The sequence below is a fragment of the Colossoma macropomum genome, unplaced genomic scaffold (assembly GCF_904425465.1).
Source record: "Colossoma macropomum unplaced genomic scaffold, Colossoma_macropomum, whole genome shotgun sequence".
NCBI lineage: Eukaryota > Metazoa > Chordata > Actinopteri > Characiformes > Serrasalmidae > Colossoma > Colossoma macropomum.
In genome coordinates, this window is record NW_023494803.1 from 19848748 (window position 1) to 19868282 (window position 19535).

The window sequence follows — 19535 nt, forward strand, 5'->3', positions numbered from 1 at the left end:
ATTAGGAAGTACGTGGGAGAAACAAAGATGCGTAAAACCTTGTATTCATATGAAGCTATCATATATGAGTACTGTATGCCATACATGTAAGAATAATGTTTTCTATCATATATTGTTAGATTACACATACATGTTTGTATGTGTTGATAAATGGCTGAAATGTATGTCCCATATTTGAAAATGACCAATTTCATATGAGTTGGTATACATGTCACACATATGTCCACATGTGGCTAATATAAGTTGGACATGAGGGAAATACATATATGTTAATATGCGTGATATATTTGAAGTCTATAAATCGTCATACATCAGATTTTCGTATGGGGTGGTAACGTGTTAAAACAGAAACCAATATGACACAAGCTATGTTAAAACACGTAACAAGTAAGTGTGTTAAATAACAACACTTTTTAGAGTGTAACTTGCGTCAAAACGAGCAGAACAGAGCCTAATAAACCTAAAGGGCAAGTCCGACGATTAAAAAAATCGTTAGATAGTTGCGATGTGAACAAAATCGTTCATTGTGGTTTAGTGTGAAATGCTCCGTTCTAAAGAAACTTACCGAGTCAAAATTGTTCACAGTGGTGGTGATAGGAACCAGACGTCTGAAGAGTGTAAGTCCTCTGAAAGCTCCCTTACAGAAAGCCATAACATGATTTTTTATGAATGCACTGCCTGATCCTGACACGTTGTTTTACGATAGTTTCGCAATAAGCTGTTGGTCAAAAACGTATGTTTTAAAATACATTTATGGCGGAGAGGTATGTGTATGGCTTTATGGGGCAAAATAGTCCCCAAATTACTTTTTTCCAGATCTACCACTATTTAACCACTATCAACATTAAAACTCAGAAGACGTGTAGCTTCACTGCTCATTTTGAATAGTAAATAAAACGGCTATATTTGTGTTGCAGAAATTGTGACTTCTGGTTTCTGTAACCACCACTGTGGACAAATCTGGGTCAGTGCGTTTTTCTGCCACGACCCATTTCACATCAAAACGCTCTGAATTACTTTCAGATTCAACGATTGAGTTATGCAGAAAGTGGGCCTATCCTTTATAAACGCTGCCTGTGCATCGTAGAACTGTGCCGCAGTTCTGTAAGTTACTCAGTTTGTACTGATGCAACAACACTTTTACTGAAGTAGGAGTTTAGGACTCTGCTCACCTCTGCTGGTCAGTTTACTGGAACTGGAAATCCAGCCTTGGTGATCTAGACCCTGCAGAGAGTATTTAATATCAGAGCGTTTTCGAGCACCCTTAACCCTCCCGTTATCTTTGTGATCAATTTGACCCCATTCAGTGTTTAATGCCTCTAATTAAATAACTGACTTTTTTTGCTTCATATTTCATGATTTTTCCTAATTTAATGGGACAACTGGGTAGACATAAAATTAGCATGATGATATGTTCTCAATGTCTTGTACACCTGTTTTACGCATCAGTGTTCTTTGGGGTCAGTTTGACCCCAGGCTGTCGTATAAATCACAAGAAATATGAGCATTTTACACACAATTGTTTTGGTTGTTTTGGATGATATTGAGATCACTATAACATGCAAATTTATAATCTTCAAAAAAAAACCTATAGTGCACCTAGTAGTGCGGGAACCACTGATAGTGCACACCACATGGGGGAGGGGAAACCCCACCAGAACTTTGATATTTCCCGGCGGTTTAAATTGCTGAGGTCAAACTCACCCCAAGGATGAAAGAAGTCAGTAAATTCAAAGGTAACAGGAGGGTTAATTCGTATAATTTATGCAGGTTGGTTGAGTTTGGTGTAGTGGGGCAGTGTGGTGTAGGCTAAGGCATACACATTAACTGATCTAATGGTCTAAAGCCGTCCTTCAGTTCGACACTAAAAATTACTTTTGTCACTTAATTAGCCATTAACAACATTTCCCTTTTCTCATTTAGAAAATATACACTCCGAAAAAAAGGTTCTAAACTGTCGCAGGGGTGATACCCTTAGGGGTCTTCAATACCTTTGGTTTGGGAACATAATTCATAACTCATTTCAAATTCTATTGTTTTATTTTGTATTGACTCCACACACCCAGCCTTGTGTCCAGCCTTTTTATTATCTTGTTCTGTTTTTAAACATAAGGTTATGAAAAGGTACAACTATGTTCTTTTCCTCTGGGACCTTAAAACCAGTGTTGTACCGTTGTGGGTGCATTTACACTGTTTATACTTTGTTTCTTTTTTTATTTATATGTATCAGTTCGTGAGGTTACATTACATTTCTGAGCGCAGGCCTGCAGGATCTGATGGCCATCTCTCCTAATTGCGGTGGACTCATGCCAGTGAAGAATTAGCATGGCGTGGTAATTGAATAATGTCCCATACGGTCACAAATCACACGGCTTTTCTGGGCTTTTTTCGTCCCTTAAGCTGCTAAACTCCCAGTTCAAACAGGATTACAGTGCATCTTTTTTATTTCTGATAAACAGGGCTCCGTGAGCATTGATACCTCCAGACCCCCATTACAACCCCCAGTAAGACCCTGCTGGTGGAGCTGTGGGGCTTTGTGCAGGTGGCTTTGGCTACAATTAGCAGGAGAAGCATCAGTCACTCTCTCCTGAGGATTCACTCACTTACGATCCATAGTTTTTTTTCCCTACCGGTATTCCGACAAACTCCGCCCACTGCTCTGCGATTGGCTAGTGCCGTAGAAATGCTAGCAAATGCGTCGGCTGGGAATGTTTACTTTAAAGCGACGGTCCAATCAGGTAGCAGCACTCTTGAGTGTCAACTGCTATCCAATTATTTCGCGCGAGGCGGTGTTTGGAGGGATTCTAATACCCAATCCTGGACTCGGAGGCGGGGCTTCCTGAAAACAGGTGGAGATTAAAAACACCCTCCTTCAGCTCGCTCCGCTTTGTCCCTCGTTCCGCTGCTGTCATGTGAACGTTTATTTATTCAGCAGCACATGGCACTTTGATAAGATCAGTGTTCTCTCCGACTCTCCATCAACGGCTCACTGCTCATTTCCATAAATTATCTCCTAGTAATTATCTGTCCAGATGTCCAAATTGTGCCACAAATTATCTCCAAACGAATCAAATCCCACCGTAATTTAGTAATAGCTGATTAGGACGCGTATTAAAAAAAAATGAAATATAATTAGGATATATTTTGACTCAAACAAGTGTGTGAAGGTCTGAGACTTATGCAGTGACCTCTCTGTGACCAAAGCTCTTCTAAATGGCTTTATATCGCAAAATATCTTATACCAAATGTCAAGTTAAGGTCTGCATTATCTGAGTTAGTCCCATCGGGCTCTGTACTGTATCTCCGTCATTGTCATAAGAAATTTGAGGGACTTCCTTTATCTGATTTAGCCCGCAGTTAAACATACACGCCTTAATGTTATTCTCATCACCTGTGTTTTGTTTTTACACTGCACACTTAAAAAAGATGGTTCTTCAAAGGTTCTTTATAGAACTCATGTATTCTGAACCATAAGTTCTATAGAACCCTTTCGTGCTTAAATGGTTCTTTGCATGGTGAAATGGTTCCTTAGATTGATGGAGAATGTGTTGTATATGGTTCTATATAGAATCTTTTTGAAAATAGTTCTAGAACACCAAAAGGGTTCTTCTGTTGTTACCAGCTTGACATTATAACAATAGTAGAACCCTTTTTTGGTGCTATGCAAATGGTTCTTTGAGTGTTCGTGGTTCTATATACAACCAATGTCTTTACTAAAGAAATAAAAACAGGGCTTCTCTTCGTGCTGGTCTGAACGGGATTCATTCAATGTCAGTTTGATATCCCGATCCAGCCACGTCTGGCTGTAAATTACGACAATTAAGCTGATTTGTCTCAGAAAGAGCGCTTTATCCAGAGCAGAACCAAATCCCAGCCAATTGATGATGTGATTACGGCCACTGTATCAAAACAAGGTGACGGAGAGGCAGCGTTTCAGATCAGCCCAGAGCCGAAATCAGAGCTGCGCTGTCCCTGTTGATTTTTTACCTCTCCCCGTCACTCCTCTAGGCGGGGGCGGCGTTTAATCCCGAGCGGTTAAAGCTTTTTATCGGCACTAATAGCTTTAACAATCGCAAGTGAGACTGATGATCAGGAGTCAGAGCTGCTCCGCTTCGGCTCAGATTAATCCAGCGGTGCTCGCTCTTAATGCAACACGTGAACACTTAACGAATAAAGCTAATATATTTCAAAACAGACCCAGATCTCCAGCCCAGCCGGTGAAGGTCTCCTCTGTTACTCAGACATTTCAGTTTTATTGTGTTCATCGCTGATAAATTCTCCATCACTGGCTCTAAGTGACGGTGTCGCGGCTCATGTGCACATTTTTATCTAAACCGTGTGTGGATGGTTGTCTGTGATCGGGGGTCCTGCACCTCTCCGGCTCGAGCTGGGTGGGGTGTATCGGGGTGTTTGATCACGCTCACCAGTTCAGCTTCCTGTGCGTTAGATTCCGTGTGTGCGGATGAGGGGAGGCTGTGAGCGCTCGCGCTGACTCTGAGAGTCGAGATGTCGAGTCCAGTGAGGGTCCTCCGCTCTCAGAGACGAGCACCAGCCTCCGCTGACACACCGCTTCACCAGAGCCGAATATCCGTGATGATGATGATGATGATGATGGTGGTGATTGTTTTGATCAGCTGCGGCGTTTAGGCTTGAAAATGGAAATAAATGACGTCATTTATTTAAAACATTCCAAACATAACTTTTAGACACAGCCTCATAATAATAATAATAATAATAATAATATTAATAATAATAATTATTATTATTATTATTGCTGTTGTATTTAATTATTTATATTTTATAATATATTATATATTATATATATATTATAAATACTATAAATATATTATATAATTTATTAGAATTATTATTACTATTAATAACAATAACAAATAATCATAATAATAGTAATAATAATAATAATAATAATAATAGACAATTAATTATAATAATGCATTATTAAGATAATTAACGACAATGTATTAAGCAAATTATCGTTAGTGCTGTTGTTGTGTATCATATACCGGCTGTATTGTTTGTGTTACTAATCTATTATCATGTTTCATAGTAATAGTCGTATTTATTTTCAATTTTGTATATTTCTATTTTTATTTAGTGTATCTACATTTATATAATTGTTCTGTAAAAAAAAGTTTAAGCTAATAAAGCTAATAAAGTTTGGTTCTTCTTTAGTAGCATAATAATCTAAATAATCTAAATCATCATAAACATCTGAATAATCGAACCTTTTATTTTGTAATTTTGTGAGCGCTGTGCAGTGTTGTGTGTTGTGTTTTATCTGGTCGTTGTGTGTTGTGTTTTGTATTGTGTTTGTGGTGTGTCGGCAGTGTGTGTGTGTGGTGTGTGTTCTGCTGAACCTGATGAAATGGAGTGTAAGCTGAGCGGGTTTGCTGGCCGCTGATTGGCTGCTGAGTTTGGGATAAAAGGGGAATTAGAGCTCTGCTCGGCTCTGCTCCGCTGTGCTGTGTTGGGCTCTGCTGTGCTCACGGGGGAGCGGCGCGGGAGTGTGTGTGTGTGTGTGTGTGTATTCTCACTGCGGCATGACGGGGAAGGAAGGGGCCGTGCTCGCGGAGAGCGGCGCTAAAGCGACCGGCGCGAGCGCTAAGAACCTGAGCGCGCACACGCAGCCGCGCTGCACGGGCTTCGGCATCCAGGAGATCCTGGGCCTCAATAAAGAGCCATGCTGCGCTCCGCGCGCAGCGCTGGACACCAGCCCCGCCGCGCACCTGCTGACCGCCAGGTCCATGCAGGGTCACGCCGCTGCAGTGGCCGGTATGGGGGTCGGAGTTGGGATCGGGGTGGGATTACTCGGTCCTGGAGGCATTCCGTCCTTCTACAGCCAGCCCGCCTTCCTGGAGGTGCTGTCAGACGCGCAGAGCGTCCACCTGCAGCCCCTCAGCAAGACAGTGGCGCAGCTGGACACCAGCCAGTCCGCAAGCTCAGGTACACACTGAACACCTCTCTCTCTCTCTCTCTCTCTCTCTCTCTCTCTCTCTCTCTCTCTCTGTCTCTCTCTTACTTTTTCTCACACATATACACACACACACCACTGAACACCTCACATACACACACACCACTGAACACCTCACATACACACACACACCACTGAACACCTCACACACACACCACTAAACACCTCACACCACTGATACACCTCACAAACACACATCACTGAACACGTCACACATACACACACCAATGAAAACACCTCACACACACTACTGGGCACCTATTACACACACACCACTGAACACCTTATGCACACCACTGAACACCTCACACACAGATCACTGAAAACCTCACACACACCACTGAACACCTTACGCACACACACACATCACTGAACACCTCACATACACCACTGAACAGCTCATACACACACATCACTGAACAGCTCTCTCACACACACTTCTAAACACCTCATGCACACCACTGAACAGTTCATACACACACATCACCTCACACCTCACACACCACTGAATCACACACACCACTGACCTCACACGCACAAATGCACACACCACTGAACACCTTAGACTACTGAACACCTCACACACACCCACACACCACTGAACACCTTAGACTACTGAACACCTCACACACACCCACACACCACTGAACACCTCACACACACCCACACACCACTGAACACCTCACACACATACACCATCAAATAATTCTTACACACACATACACACATGCCACTGAACACCTCACACCACTGAACACCTCACACACCATCAAACACTTCTTACACACGCACACACCACTGAACACTTCACACACACACACCATCGAACACCACACACACACACCACTGAACACCTCACACACTACTGAACACCTCACACATACACACACACATACAGACCAGACCATCAAACACCTCACACACACCACTGAACACCTCACAGACCACTGATACAGGATTTGTACAAGACAACTGAGTCATTAGTCATCACTGGTTAATACTACTACTACTACTACTACTAATAGTAATAATACAATAATGATAACTATTGTATTATTATTATTATTATTATTATTATTATTTAATACTAATAATAATAAGAAGAAGAATATGCAGCTCTTATCACCAAATGTCTAAAAATATCAAAATGTTAAGTATTATGATGATGATGATAATGATGATGATGATTATTATTATTATTATTGTTATTATTAGTAGTATTATTAATAATAAGAATAATCAAAATAATAATAATAATAATAATCACAATAATAATAATCGTTATCTTGTTTTATAAAGGTCATTATTGTTAGTCTAATATTATTTCTTTAGTATGATTTTAACTAACTATTATGCTAACATATCATTATCACGTGTAGGATCAGCTCTCTAACAGGAGTGGAGTTTACTATAAAGTTATCCAAGTAAGATCCTGTTTTAAAGTAAATAGACAGTAAATAATAATAATGTCTCTACTATGTGTAGTAAATGCTGAGCAGAGCGCTGCTTTTTGAGCTGATGGATGTTGACGGGGTTAATAAGGCAGAAAAGCTGCTCTCTTTCCCTCTCCCTCTCTCTCTCTCTCTCTCTCTCTCTCTCTCTCTCTCCTCCTCTCTTGATCATCATGCTGCTCTTCCTCTGTTCGCAGACTCAGAGGAGGTTTCTTCCAGTGAGAGAAAAATCTCCAAATCATCACTGAGTCAGAGCAAGAAGCGCAAGAAGAGACGACACAGGTGATTCTTTACACCTTCACACACCCATCACTGCAGCCCAGAGAGAAAGAGAGAGAGGGAGAGAGAGAGAGCTCCAGCTCCACATCACATCCACAGACACCCCCTCACAAGACTTCAGGCTCTGATGATTTACCTTTAGGAGTTCTGTGGTCCAATAAGCTCGTGTCGACACATAAAATAATCGCTGAATGAAAATGTGAGTTTGGACGAATAAATCTGCAAAATCAGTGAAACTTCTTTAGACTCTATTCAGACTTTTTACACACTCTTAAATTAATTTAGCCTGTAGACCTAAAACTCTAAAACTAGATTAACAACACAACAACAACATAATAATAATACTACCACTACTAATAATAATCATCATAATAATAATAATAGATGATGATGATAATGATTATTATTATTATTATAGTAATATGTGGAAGCAGTAAATGTTATTTGTATTCATTTAGATTTAGTGAATTGATGATCAGCAGATTTTTAGCTTTTCATTCTTCTGTTATTTCTGGAAATCACTCACAGCTTTTCACACTTGTTGATATTTGTTTCGCGGAGCCTCTGAGCCTCTTCACTCTGTTATCAATCTGAGTTATTATTATTATTATTATTATTATTATTATTATTATTATTATTATTAAGTTATCAACAGAGAGAAACACAGAGAATCAGCTTGAATTGATGCTCGAGCTCCAGCTGGAGTCACTAAAATCTCCAAGATTAATAACTGTAGTAATAACTGTAATGATGATTTGGTACCTGCAGTGTTGTTTTAATATCTGTTGTGCTGATTTAAGTCCAGCTGGGCCTAAATGGACCCTACAGGAGTTCACTGACCATGAGGGCGGTACAGTGAGATAGACTCTCTCTCTCTATGTGTCTCTGTGTGATAGTAATGCCTTTAAAGAGATTTTAAACTCAAATTCGTTACCAAAAATGATCAGCGTTTTTTCATATTTCACACTTACTTTAACATCCACACTGTGTACTGACCCGTCTCACCACATAAGGTTAGACTTTAATACATAACTATGTAAACCACCAGTTTTATAACGAATAAATAAAAAGTCGACTAAATCATTTTACCCCTTTTCATTCTTTTTTATTTGACTGTACCAAAACGAAGCTTTTATTCCTGCTGAATTACAAACGAACATTTTTCATTTAACCATAGATCTAAATGAATGAGATCATATCGTCACTGCCCAAAAAAGTAGTATCTCCATTTTTGTTGATTTTATATTTGTAGATCATTCGATTTCAGCAGCTGCTCTTTACACTGTGTGAAAATGACCAACCGAAATGCTCCACAATTGCTTGGAATAAAATCTCTCTACATTAACTTACATTAAAAGAAAAAAGCGTTTCTGAGTCTCCTGTGAACTCACCGGTTTGGAGATGCTTGTTTTTCTTTGAACAGCGACTGTATGGAATATGGAAACAGTGTCCGGAGGAGACGAGCTGCTCAGGGGCTGAGTACAGTCTTCAGATCCTCTGTGTTTCTGTTTCAGTGGAGTTTCTTTGTTTTTACAGGACGATATTCACCTCCTATCAGCTGGAGGAGCTGGAGAAAGCCTTCAATGAAGCTCACTATCCTGATGTTTACGCCAGAGAGATGCTGGCAATGAAGACAGAGCTGCCCGAGGACAGAATCCAGGTACACACACACACACAGCTCCGTTAAATCAGCCCGTTAATGTACAGCTCCTACATTTATTATGATGAGGAAAATACACACACAGTTTGTTGTGATTGATCTAAAGTGAAAGTTATTGTAATTCTAATATATGTAGTTAAAACATATAATTTAATCATATCAGGCTTTTATTCTCAATAAAAATATATTTTATTTTGTTAAAAATCAGAACCCAGACAAAAAAAACAACAACAAAAAACAGAATTTTGTATCTGTGTGATTTGGTGGATTAAAAAGGTTCTTACAGAACAGATGGACCAAAGGAAATGTAACCTTCAGAAATCACGGATAAAGGGTTAAAATCGGCATTTCAAACGTGCCGAAAAAGAAATTAATTCGTTTACGACGAAAATCTTCGTGTCTCAGTAACAAAATTCGTTTTTTTTTGTTTTGTTTTGTTTTCTGTTCTGTTTGAGTGCTGTAGTCGCTCTCAGAGCTGAATCTACAGGCTGTGTTTAAATCCTGAACGAAAATAAGCGCGTTAATTTTCTCTCTTTAATTCAGCCGTTACGGCCTTTTTCCTGGTTTTGTTTTAACGAGCACATCTGAACGAACAGAGCAGCTTCTGACTGAGGAGAACGTTTTACTGCCACATTTTAGGATTATTTCAGCCGGGTCTCCGCCTTTAACTTTGCGTCTCATTTTATTCTATTCTATTTTATTGTATCTTATTTTATTTATGCTGTTTATTTTCTGATCTCTTTTGTTTAACACTGCATGAATGTATAAGCTTTCGTCCTCCCCTGTAGTAAACGTGTCTTCAGTAAACGCGGCGGTGTGTTTGAGGGGCGATAATGCGTTTCCTCTGACTGTAAACCTCCTGTAACCTCACTATCCTGTAATGTGTTTTACACCGCATGTTCACAAGCCTGTACGAAGTTGCTCAGCTTCTTTTTCGAATTTTGCCGTTCCACCTTAAATTGTGTAGAACTTACATTCTGGAGCCCGAGGCGTTAAAATAACTGCCGCACCATTTAAGGTGGAACGGGTACATTCGAATAAGAAGCTGACGATTAGGAAGCCAACGTAAGCAGAATAAGGCCTGTAGAACATCGTCTAAGATCTTACGGGCGCCAGTACAAAAAATAACACTCCTCAACTTCCCGCATACAAATATTACTGTCGATAAAAAAATGACAACGATATTTTCTCGTTTACTCGCTGTTGTTTGGTCTCAAGGAAGCTGATATTCTCAAGGCGCGCCAGTCTCACCTAACGTCAACCTAAATACCTACATTAGGTCACCTGTTTAAGATTATTTATGAATCATGCGCAGGTGAAGGGTCGGTCAGCGTGGATGAGGTACTTTATGAAAAAGAGGGAGAGGGAGGTAGAGGTCAGGACTGTGTGGGTAGCGTTGATGGAAGGTAACTGTTACGAAATTGTATGTACAGTTGTGTCAGTATGAGAGTCCAGTAAAGATTTTAGGCCCGGTGCGATTCTAATCCTCCTTCTGTTTATAGACACTCTCAATGTTTCTTCAGAAATGAGTGAGGACTTGCTGTGTGGATTTGGTTGTATTCCGCCACAAGAACGTTGGTGAGGTCAGATGCGGATGTTGGCTGATCAGATCTGTCATTCCAACTCATCCTAAAGCTATTGAATGGAGCTCCATTACAGTGCGCATTTCCTTTGCTCCACAGCCATCTGCTGGGGGTCTTTATACCCCTCAAGCCGGCGCTTGACATTGAGTGTGGTGATCTTAGGCTCATGTGTGCCTGCTGCATTCTATTGGCAATGCTGGTTAAACGCTTTAAAGTAATTAATGTAGTAATTAAACTCACTGACAAAAGGTACTAAACTGTCACTGGGGTGGTATCATCAAGGGTTCTTCAGTGCAACAGGGATCAAAATTATACAATAATCTATTGAAATTATGTTGCTGTATTGATTCCACACACCCTGATCACAGCCCTTTACTGTTTAAACCATTTTACCGTTCTATTTTAAAATATTAGGTTATGAAAAGGTACAAATCCACCTCTATGGAAAAATGGATTTGAGTTCCACAGTTTGACCTTAAAACCGCTGCTGTACCTTTGAGGGCGCATTTATATTATTTGAACCTTTGATGAACGAAAGCAGCACCTGCTTAGTACTTTGTTGGCAGTGTAGAAGGGCTGACTGAGTCCTTTTGGACACACAGTGTACCAACTGTAGGAGAGAAACCCGGGTTTAGTTTTACACTCTTCGCTTTTCTTTTGAATCTGCGTTTAAAAAAGGAAAAAAGTGTGATGGTGCAGCTGAATGCCAGAGCTGTTAGAGAGGATGTATCGATCCTTTCTCTCCCTCTCTCTCTCTCTCTCTCTCTCTCTCTCTGTTCCCCGCGCGCCATTTGCGCAGATAATTCCTCATCTTCCTCCGCGCGCCAATGTGAAACAATTCGCAGCTCGCGAGCGCGCGCGTCCGCGCGACCGAGAGGCGTTAACGACCTAATCAGGCTGAGAGGATGGAGGGAGATTGGAGAGTGACCCGAGCCATCCGTCTGCAGGAGAGCCTTTCATTTCCCCCTCATTACGGCTCCTCTCCATGAATAAATAATGAGGGCAGAGAGAAATAAATAAATAAATAAATAAATAAATAAGGCTATTCCGCTCGTAAGGAAGATGAACATCTCATTTTCTGCTCTGCTGTAATTAGTTAAATGAGAGCGGCCTGCTGGAGGAGTCTCGCAGTGCGGCGCTGCGCGGGCTGGATTAGCGCGGGTCAATGGCGCCTCTCCCCCGGGCCCTGCTCCTTTAATTTCCCGTGATATTTGCCCGCCTGTCCGCCATCGATTGGGCCTGAAATTAACTTATTTTTCAATCAGCCCTCGTCGTGCCCCCTGGGGGTCGCCTTCTCCTCAGCTCTCTCTCTCTCTCTCTCTCTCTCTCTCTCTCTCTCTCTTTCTCTGTCTCTCCCTCCACCGATAAAACCAATTTCTCTTGGACGCGCAGAAAAAAGCCTTTGCATGAAATGAGGGCCATCGTCAAAGTGTAAGACGTGTTTGAAAACGGTTTGGATAATTTCGTGTCTAGTGGACGGGTGCTGGTGTTTGTTACTGCTCCTATCCACCCGCCCCACCCACCCGCACCCCTCCCTAGTGCTCCCATTAGGCTGAGATTAGAGGAGGTGAGTGCTGGTTAAACAGCTGCGCTGAGAAAATCAGGCTGCAGCTGTAACATAGTGCTGATGCAGCTTATAGACCTTCAGATACCAGCTTAAAGCGGCTACACTTAAAAAAGATGTTTTTTCAAGGGTTCTTTAATAAACGGACTGGTTCTGTGTAGAGTCATGAGTTCTACGTAGAACCATTTGAATGCTTAAATGGTTCTTTGCATGGTGAAGTGGCTCTTCAGATTGATGGAGAAGGTGTTGTATAGGGTTCTATATATCACTAAAAAGTGTTCTATGTCAAGCTTGTAACAATAGCAGAACCCTTTTGGTGTTATATAGAACCATATACAACACATTGTCTATCTATCTGAAGAACCATTTTTAAGTGTGTTGATGGGGCTGTTCTCTTCTGCCTGTCTGTGATTTTGGGGTTATCATTTGAAGACACATCTAGGTCTTGTGCAGACTTATATAGGGTTTATGTAAACGTCAGAGACCACCCTTCATTTATTTAAATTCCACTCAAAACAGCCGTTAAGTGAGAGTTATTCATTTTTTCAGGAGATATTTCTAAGATTAGATATAAAATAATTCACTTGCATAAGGAAGAGAAAAGTCAAAGGAAAGTAAGGGAAAAAATGGGAGTTTCAAAATCCGGAGTTGGTAAAGTATTAAGAGATACAAAGAAAACAGGACTCTTAATGACCGTGTAAGACCTGGTAGACCACCACAACGGTCACCATCAGATTAACAGTACTTTTAACACATTCATCTTTGAGAGAGAGGAGAAAATCAAGCTCCACTATTGATTCAGATCTGAAAAAATCCACAGGTGTTTCTGTCCATCCTTCCACTGTGAGAAGACAACTCAACACTATAGTCTGAAAGGATGTGTAGCTGTCAAGAAGCTGTTATGGGGAAAAAGAAATAGACAAAAAATAAAAGAAAATTCACAAATGAAAGAAGCTGCTGATGTTCTCAGAACAATGAACTGACCACCCCAGAGTTCAGACCTCAGCATCACTGAATGTGTTTGGGATCACTTTGATAGCAAAAAGTGACAATGCAACCAACTCCTAAGACTGAACTTTGAAGTTGTGGAAAAAATATCCCTGCAGACTGAAAAAAACTGAAAGCAAGTCTTTTGAAAAGAATGAAAGCTGTAATAAAGGCAAAAGATGGACTCACTGAGCACTGAAACGTTAAATGTTTTATTTAGTTGTTGAGGCTTTTGTTAAATTGATGTTTTCTGTTTTTTCTCACAGTGAAAATGAATAATAGCTGAACTGAAATTAAGTAATTGAAAGTCTGCTGTCTGACATTTGCCCAATACTGTATTTCATAGGAACTGCATCTATTTTCCCTCAGAAAAACTCTAGAAAAAATCTCCCACAAGTGGTTAACATATAGAGTTTTGGGGTTTTTTTGAAAGGTTTTTTTTTGAACTTGTAGAGTTATTTTCACTGTATTTGGAGTCAGTGTAAAATCTTGCATCTAGGCCTGTGGTAAAGCATAATGTATGCATGTGCACTGAGTCAAATGAGCTTATCATTCAGTGGTTGTTTGCTCAGAACTTCATTGTGTAAAGTAAAATCAGGGTTTTGTCAGAGTCAGCAGTCCTAGTTAAAATTGAGTGACTGGCTCTATTTAACTTTTTGTCGACAAATCCTATTAATAGTTTTGCAGACTTTTGTAAAGCTTTATGAGGATTAATGTATTAATAAGTAAATGAATTATTTTGTTCATTAATTAATTTGTCCACCCGTTTACTCTTCATTAGTGATTTAATTGGTCCTCAGTGGCTGGTTTGTTAACCTCCAGTACTGCCTCATCCACAGGTCTGGTTCCAGAATCGCAGAGCCAAGTGGAGAAAGAGGGAAAAGTGTTGGGGGCGCAGCAGTGTGATGGCTGAATACGGCCTGTATGGGGCCATGGTACGCCACTCCATTCCTCTTCCAGAGTCCATCCTGAAGTCTGCCAAGGATGGAATTATGGACTCTTGTGCCCCCTGGCTACTAGGTATGTAACAGGAACCACCTTAAAGAAATGAATGAAATTATGAAAGGTTAATCATGCTGTTTTGTTCAAATTTAGACATTTCTGCTTCTAAAATGGAAAACAAAAGTGAGATTTAGTCCATTTAGACCATTTGTCTGTTGCTATGGTAGTTTGTGTGTATGTCACTAAGGATTCACAAATTATTTGGCTATATGTGTAATTATGGATGCTAAGAGAGGAAGAAGAATGTCATGTAAATATTACTAAACATTATTATAAAAGGGTAATTTTTACAGTTCACTCAAGCCAGTTCAACACTTCCCTGCTGTCTTTCTCTATAACAGACTGTAAACAGACTCACACTGAGAGGGTTATTTAATGAATGAACAGATACATATCTGCCTTGGGCCTCTATGCACAAGGAGGATCAGCTTTTATATTGATCTAGTCCAGGAGTGCAGAATCTGCCTTTATTTGTTTATAAATTCAAAACTGAATCTTAATCAGACTGAACCATGTTGGTACTAAAAAGCCCATTCCAGCATAATATTAACTGAACACCAACAAACTCTTGATTTAGTTCAGCACAGATCTGTTCATTTATTGCAAGCTTGTTTAATGAACTCATTAATTTGATGTTCTCTCTTCTTGCTAAATGTTATATTTGCTGTGTAATCGTTTTCCCCATAAGTACAACAATTTACTGGCTTCAAATTGGCAGTTCCACATTGGCTTAAGCTTTCACACCATGTGAATACTTTTTCTGTATTCACTAATACTGAAAGAAAGCCAAAGAATATAAGTGAAGGGTAGATGTGGGACTAGTATTTTGCTCTGCTAATTCAAAGTATTATGAAATCATCTGTACTTTTTTCCTCTCTGCATGCAGTTTGATGGCGCCGTCAGAGTTGCTGAATACACAAAGTTAAAAAATAGCTTGCAGCCTTATAGCTCTACAAATGACCGCATACTTACAGAATACATATTAAGCCCAGTATTTTATTTCTTCTTAAACGAGAAGGTTTAGTTGCCAGAATGTTTAAGGCCGAAGCACATTGACCAAATGTTCTGCAACGACAACAACAGTCACAAGTTTCCTGTTGTCTTTATAATGCACATGGAAAAAGAACCAGATGAGCCAGGGTGAATGGGGAGGAACATTCTAGATTATCCCAACCAGTGGTGTAACTTGGATCTTATGGGCCCAGTGCAAAAAAAATTTTTTGTTAACTTGCTGTTGTTGTGTCTCAAACAAGTTGATTTCCATCCACCAACTAGCATCTAACACTGACCTGAAGATAGTCATTAGAAATAAGACATTTTTCAAAATTTTTTTTGTGATTCGGTCATTGAGATATAAAGAAAGTCATCCAGAGTGGTTTGATGTGAAGTGATTAATCGTAGAGAAACTTACCAACTCTTGACAGTGGCGTTGACAGGAATCAGGGATTCCTACAGTAATGTTTACAACACAAATATAGACATTTTGTTTACTATCCAAAATGTTAGTATTAAAAAGTTAATAGTAACATTTTGGATAGTAAAAATTTTCAATTATAAATAATGAATATATCATCTTGGAGATTAAGGATCTGATTGACAACGGTTGCCATGGATGAGCTGCATTACAAATAATAGGTAGAAAAAGAGATGTCATGGCTGTCTGTGTAGTGTTGATGGAAGCTAAATGGTGAGAGATGCACAATTGTGCCAGTTTTTTATGAGAGGCCCAATAAAGATTTTAGGAAGCACAGTCATTGCAGGGCCTCCGGCACCATGGGCCCAGTTGCGCTTGCCCCCTGTGCACTCCTTGTATTTATTAGGGATGCATTGATATAGGAGTTTGGGACGTTACAATACAATGAATAAAATGTAGGCATTTTAGAACAGCAACCCAGTATTGCTTAAACATTCTGCTCTTCTGGAGCCTTAAAAAATACATCATCACATATAGGTTTGTTAAGTATCAGTCAGGTCTGAATGAGGTTTAAAAGCAAATATCTTCCAATCCTGATACTGATATTATCTTGCATCTCTAAGATTCATAAACCACCACCATGTTGTGGGGGTCAGCAAAGTGCTGGAAATAAGTGTCATAGCTAAAAATCTCTTGCATGGACTGTGGAGCATGGTTTTGATTGGTTCAGCAGTGTCAGCGCACGATGGGTTTCTGGCTGATCATCACAGTCGCCTCTTTGCTTTATTTTAATTCGAACGTCACTATAGAAATTCACTCAGTATAGCCTACATCGCTATCAAGACAACATAGCATGTTTAAACTGCTCCCAGAATCTTCTGACAGTTTGTCACTGCTTGCAGAGAACAGCCTGATTGGTTAAATTCATCAGCCAAATTAAACCAACCAATTAGAAGGAAGCAGATGTTTTTTTATAGTTATGGTTCTTTGGCCCATTTTCACCCTTTGATAAGACTTAATATTCAGTAACTACTATAAATGATTTGTTTACTACTATGAAACTATATGAACGTTTTTGAATGTAGTTTTCAGAGCAAACAATTAGAGTATGGACCCAAATACAGGCCACTTAAATTTAAGGGGTTAAAAAAGAGGTCAGGCCATGGCCTGGGTGGTCCTCCTCCCCATTCTGTGGTCCATGGTCTCTTGCCATTTTGTCTCCGATCTCCAGGCGCCTCTCTAAATCCGAATCCCCCAACGCTCTTTTCAGGGATGCACAAAAAGTCACTGGAGGCGGCATCGGGGGCATTGAGTGGGAAGCCGGAGGTCTCGCAGCAGCCGACCAATCCCAAGGCCGACGAGGCTGAGGCAGAGGACAGGAGGAGCGAGTCGCCCATGTCCAAAGAAGAACTGAGAGAGAACAGCATCGCTGCTCTCAGGGCCAAAGCGCAGGAGCACAGTGCCAAAGTGCTGGGGACAGCGTCCTGCGAGAGACTCGAACGCAAAACGGAATCCACGGCAACAGAGAGAGAGGAGAAGTCCAGCGAACGGTCAGACTCCCGACAAGAGGAAAAGAGCTCTTAGATATGCACTTAAAACCCTTATTCAAGCCTCATAGTGTCCCACTGTACCTTTCCTTTGAACAAACCCAGGTCACTTTCTCTTCTGTATTTTCACATACTCTGTTGACAAGCAGGAGTTTGGGTCCTCATAGTATACCTCACCAGTGATATTCTTCTGTCCTCACTTAGATCAGAGGTATTAATGAAATTGCAGCTATTTTGACTGATTGACAGTGGCATATATCCCTAAAATGCTGGGGACAAAGCATGGTACCCTACTGTTTATTTTCATTAATGGTATACTTGCCACTAATTGTTATAGAGTACTGTATGCTAATACGGGAACTAAATTAAGCAACATCAAGGCATTTTTGGTGGTATTAAAAGTGGGTTCCCAAGGACTTAGACTATAAAATAATGACATTTAGGACATATCCTCCAGTCTTAGAACAAACAGAATGTTCTTTGTTGAAACTTTAAAAGGACCTTTTTAAAGAGGAATTCCATCAATGTTTCAAACTTTCTTTGTGATTCGGTCATTGAGATATAAAGAAAGTCATCCAGAGTGGTTTGATATAAAGTGGTTAATTGTAGAGAAACTTATCAACTCTTGACAGTGGCGTTGACAGGAATCAGGGGTTCCTATTGTAATGTGTACAATACAAATATAGACATTTTGTTTACTATCCAAAATGTTGCTAATAGTAAAATAGCAGTAAATCTGAAAAAATAAGTTTTCTTTGGGAGCTATTTTGCCTTACAATGCCCTGCTTGTACTTCCATAATAAATGAAATTAAAAAACATTGTAGAGTCTAGGTGAAGAACAACCAGAGGGAAACATTGTGCATGCAGGCACATGCTCTTTTATTGAACAGGCAGCAAAGGTTAACCGCCGCTCAGCACTATTCAAGCAGCTGGGATAGCAGGTAGGTCACTTCTAGCCATACACTTCCTCTTTACGATAGGCACCAACACTGACACCAACTACCCCAAAGCCCAGCACAGAACAGCAAAAAATGTCCACAGTAACATTAACTGGAGCCAGGAGCATGGCACCTCCCGAGAGCCTCTCCACATGGCAACTTTCAATGGCCATGCCCCCTCCCCTCGCTCCCACAGCAGTGCAGCCAGTGGCAAATGCCACAATATGCCAAAACCTTATATTAAAACTATCATAAATAATGATAATGTCTTATTAGACCGTTCAGCACTATGGATGTCTGGTTCCTATCACCACCACTGAACAATTCTGACTCTGTAAGTTTCTTCACATCAAACCACTCTGAATGATTCTGATAATATCTAAACCATTTAATTTTGCAGAAATTTGGAAAAATCTGTGGAATTCCCTCTTAAAGTAGTCTAAAAGGATAAGGTGTTTGGTGCAGTTTGTACAGTATCCTTCTTTTAAAAGCACTCAGTTGTTGGTCGTATTAGAATGTAATGCTGTATATACTGTAAATAAAGATAGCTTGCTACAGTATTGTTTGAACTATACTTTAATGTACTGTAGTCTTATGTGGGTTTTTTGGTGCGTAAAATGTAACGTTGTTCAGATTGATTATTAAAAAAAATACTGAAATATTGAGCTATGCGTTAAATTTTTTCAAAGAATCGTGATGAAATATGAAATCTCTCTCTTGCTTGGAAGAGTTAAAGCCCCAGTCCGGAGTTTTGAAGACCTAAATTTTGTGTATATCAGATATATAATGTATTTCTAACATTATGTATTACAACGAGAATGCTTCCCAGGTAGCAAAATTTGTCTGGCCCACTTGTGTGCCTCATCCTTTGGTTTGTTCCGGTCCAGTATACGGCTAGGTCTTCAGCCCAGATCTGGCCCACACACTGTAAAATGAGTAGAATTAAGGGATGTGGCCCAAGCTGGCCCAACTACATTGTTGGTCCACAGCATTCAGGCCAGAATTAGCCCACAAATATATACACAAGGCAAAATCGTTTGAAGCTGTCCAGCATCTGCCAACTAACAATCACACAGGAACAACAGAACTGGCCCAAAGCTGTTTGCTGTCGGTTAGA

The 19535-nt window shown here is 40.1% G+C and overlaps 1 protein-coding gene across 1 annotated transcript; it reads left to right on the forward strand.

Annotated features, from left to right (window-relative positions):
• Positions 1–5279: 5279 nt before the first annotated feature.
• On the forward strand, positions 5280–17662 carry vsx2 (visual system homeobox 2). Its single transcript, XM_036593429.1, has 5 exons — positions 5280–5964; positions 7641–7725; positions 9259–9382; positions 14356–14536; positions 17164–17662. The coding sequence occupies exons 1-5, from the start codon at positions 5562–5564 to the stop codon at positions 17514–17516; spliced, it is 1146 nt and encodes a 381-aa protein (XP_036449322.1). The 5' UTR covers positions 5280–5561; the 3' UTR covers positions 17517–17662.
• Positions 17663–19535: the final 1873 nt, after the last annotated feature.

Excerpts from the sequence above, each read along its gene's own strand:
- vsx2 (XM_036593429.1), top strand. The coding sequence starts at position 5,562 with ATGACGGGGAAGGAAGGGGCCGTGCTCGCGGAGAGCGGCGCTAAAGCG. Across the intron at positions 5,965-7,640 it reads CAGCCAGTCCGCAAGCTCAG|ACTCAGAGGAGGTTTCTTCC; the intron begins GTACACACTGAA and ends CTCTGTTCGCAG. Across the intron at positions 9,383-14,355 it reads TGCCCGAGGACAGAATCCAG|GTCTGGTTCCAGAATCGCAG; the intron begins GTACACACACAC and ends CCTCATCCACAG.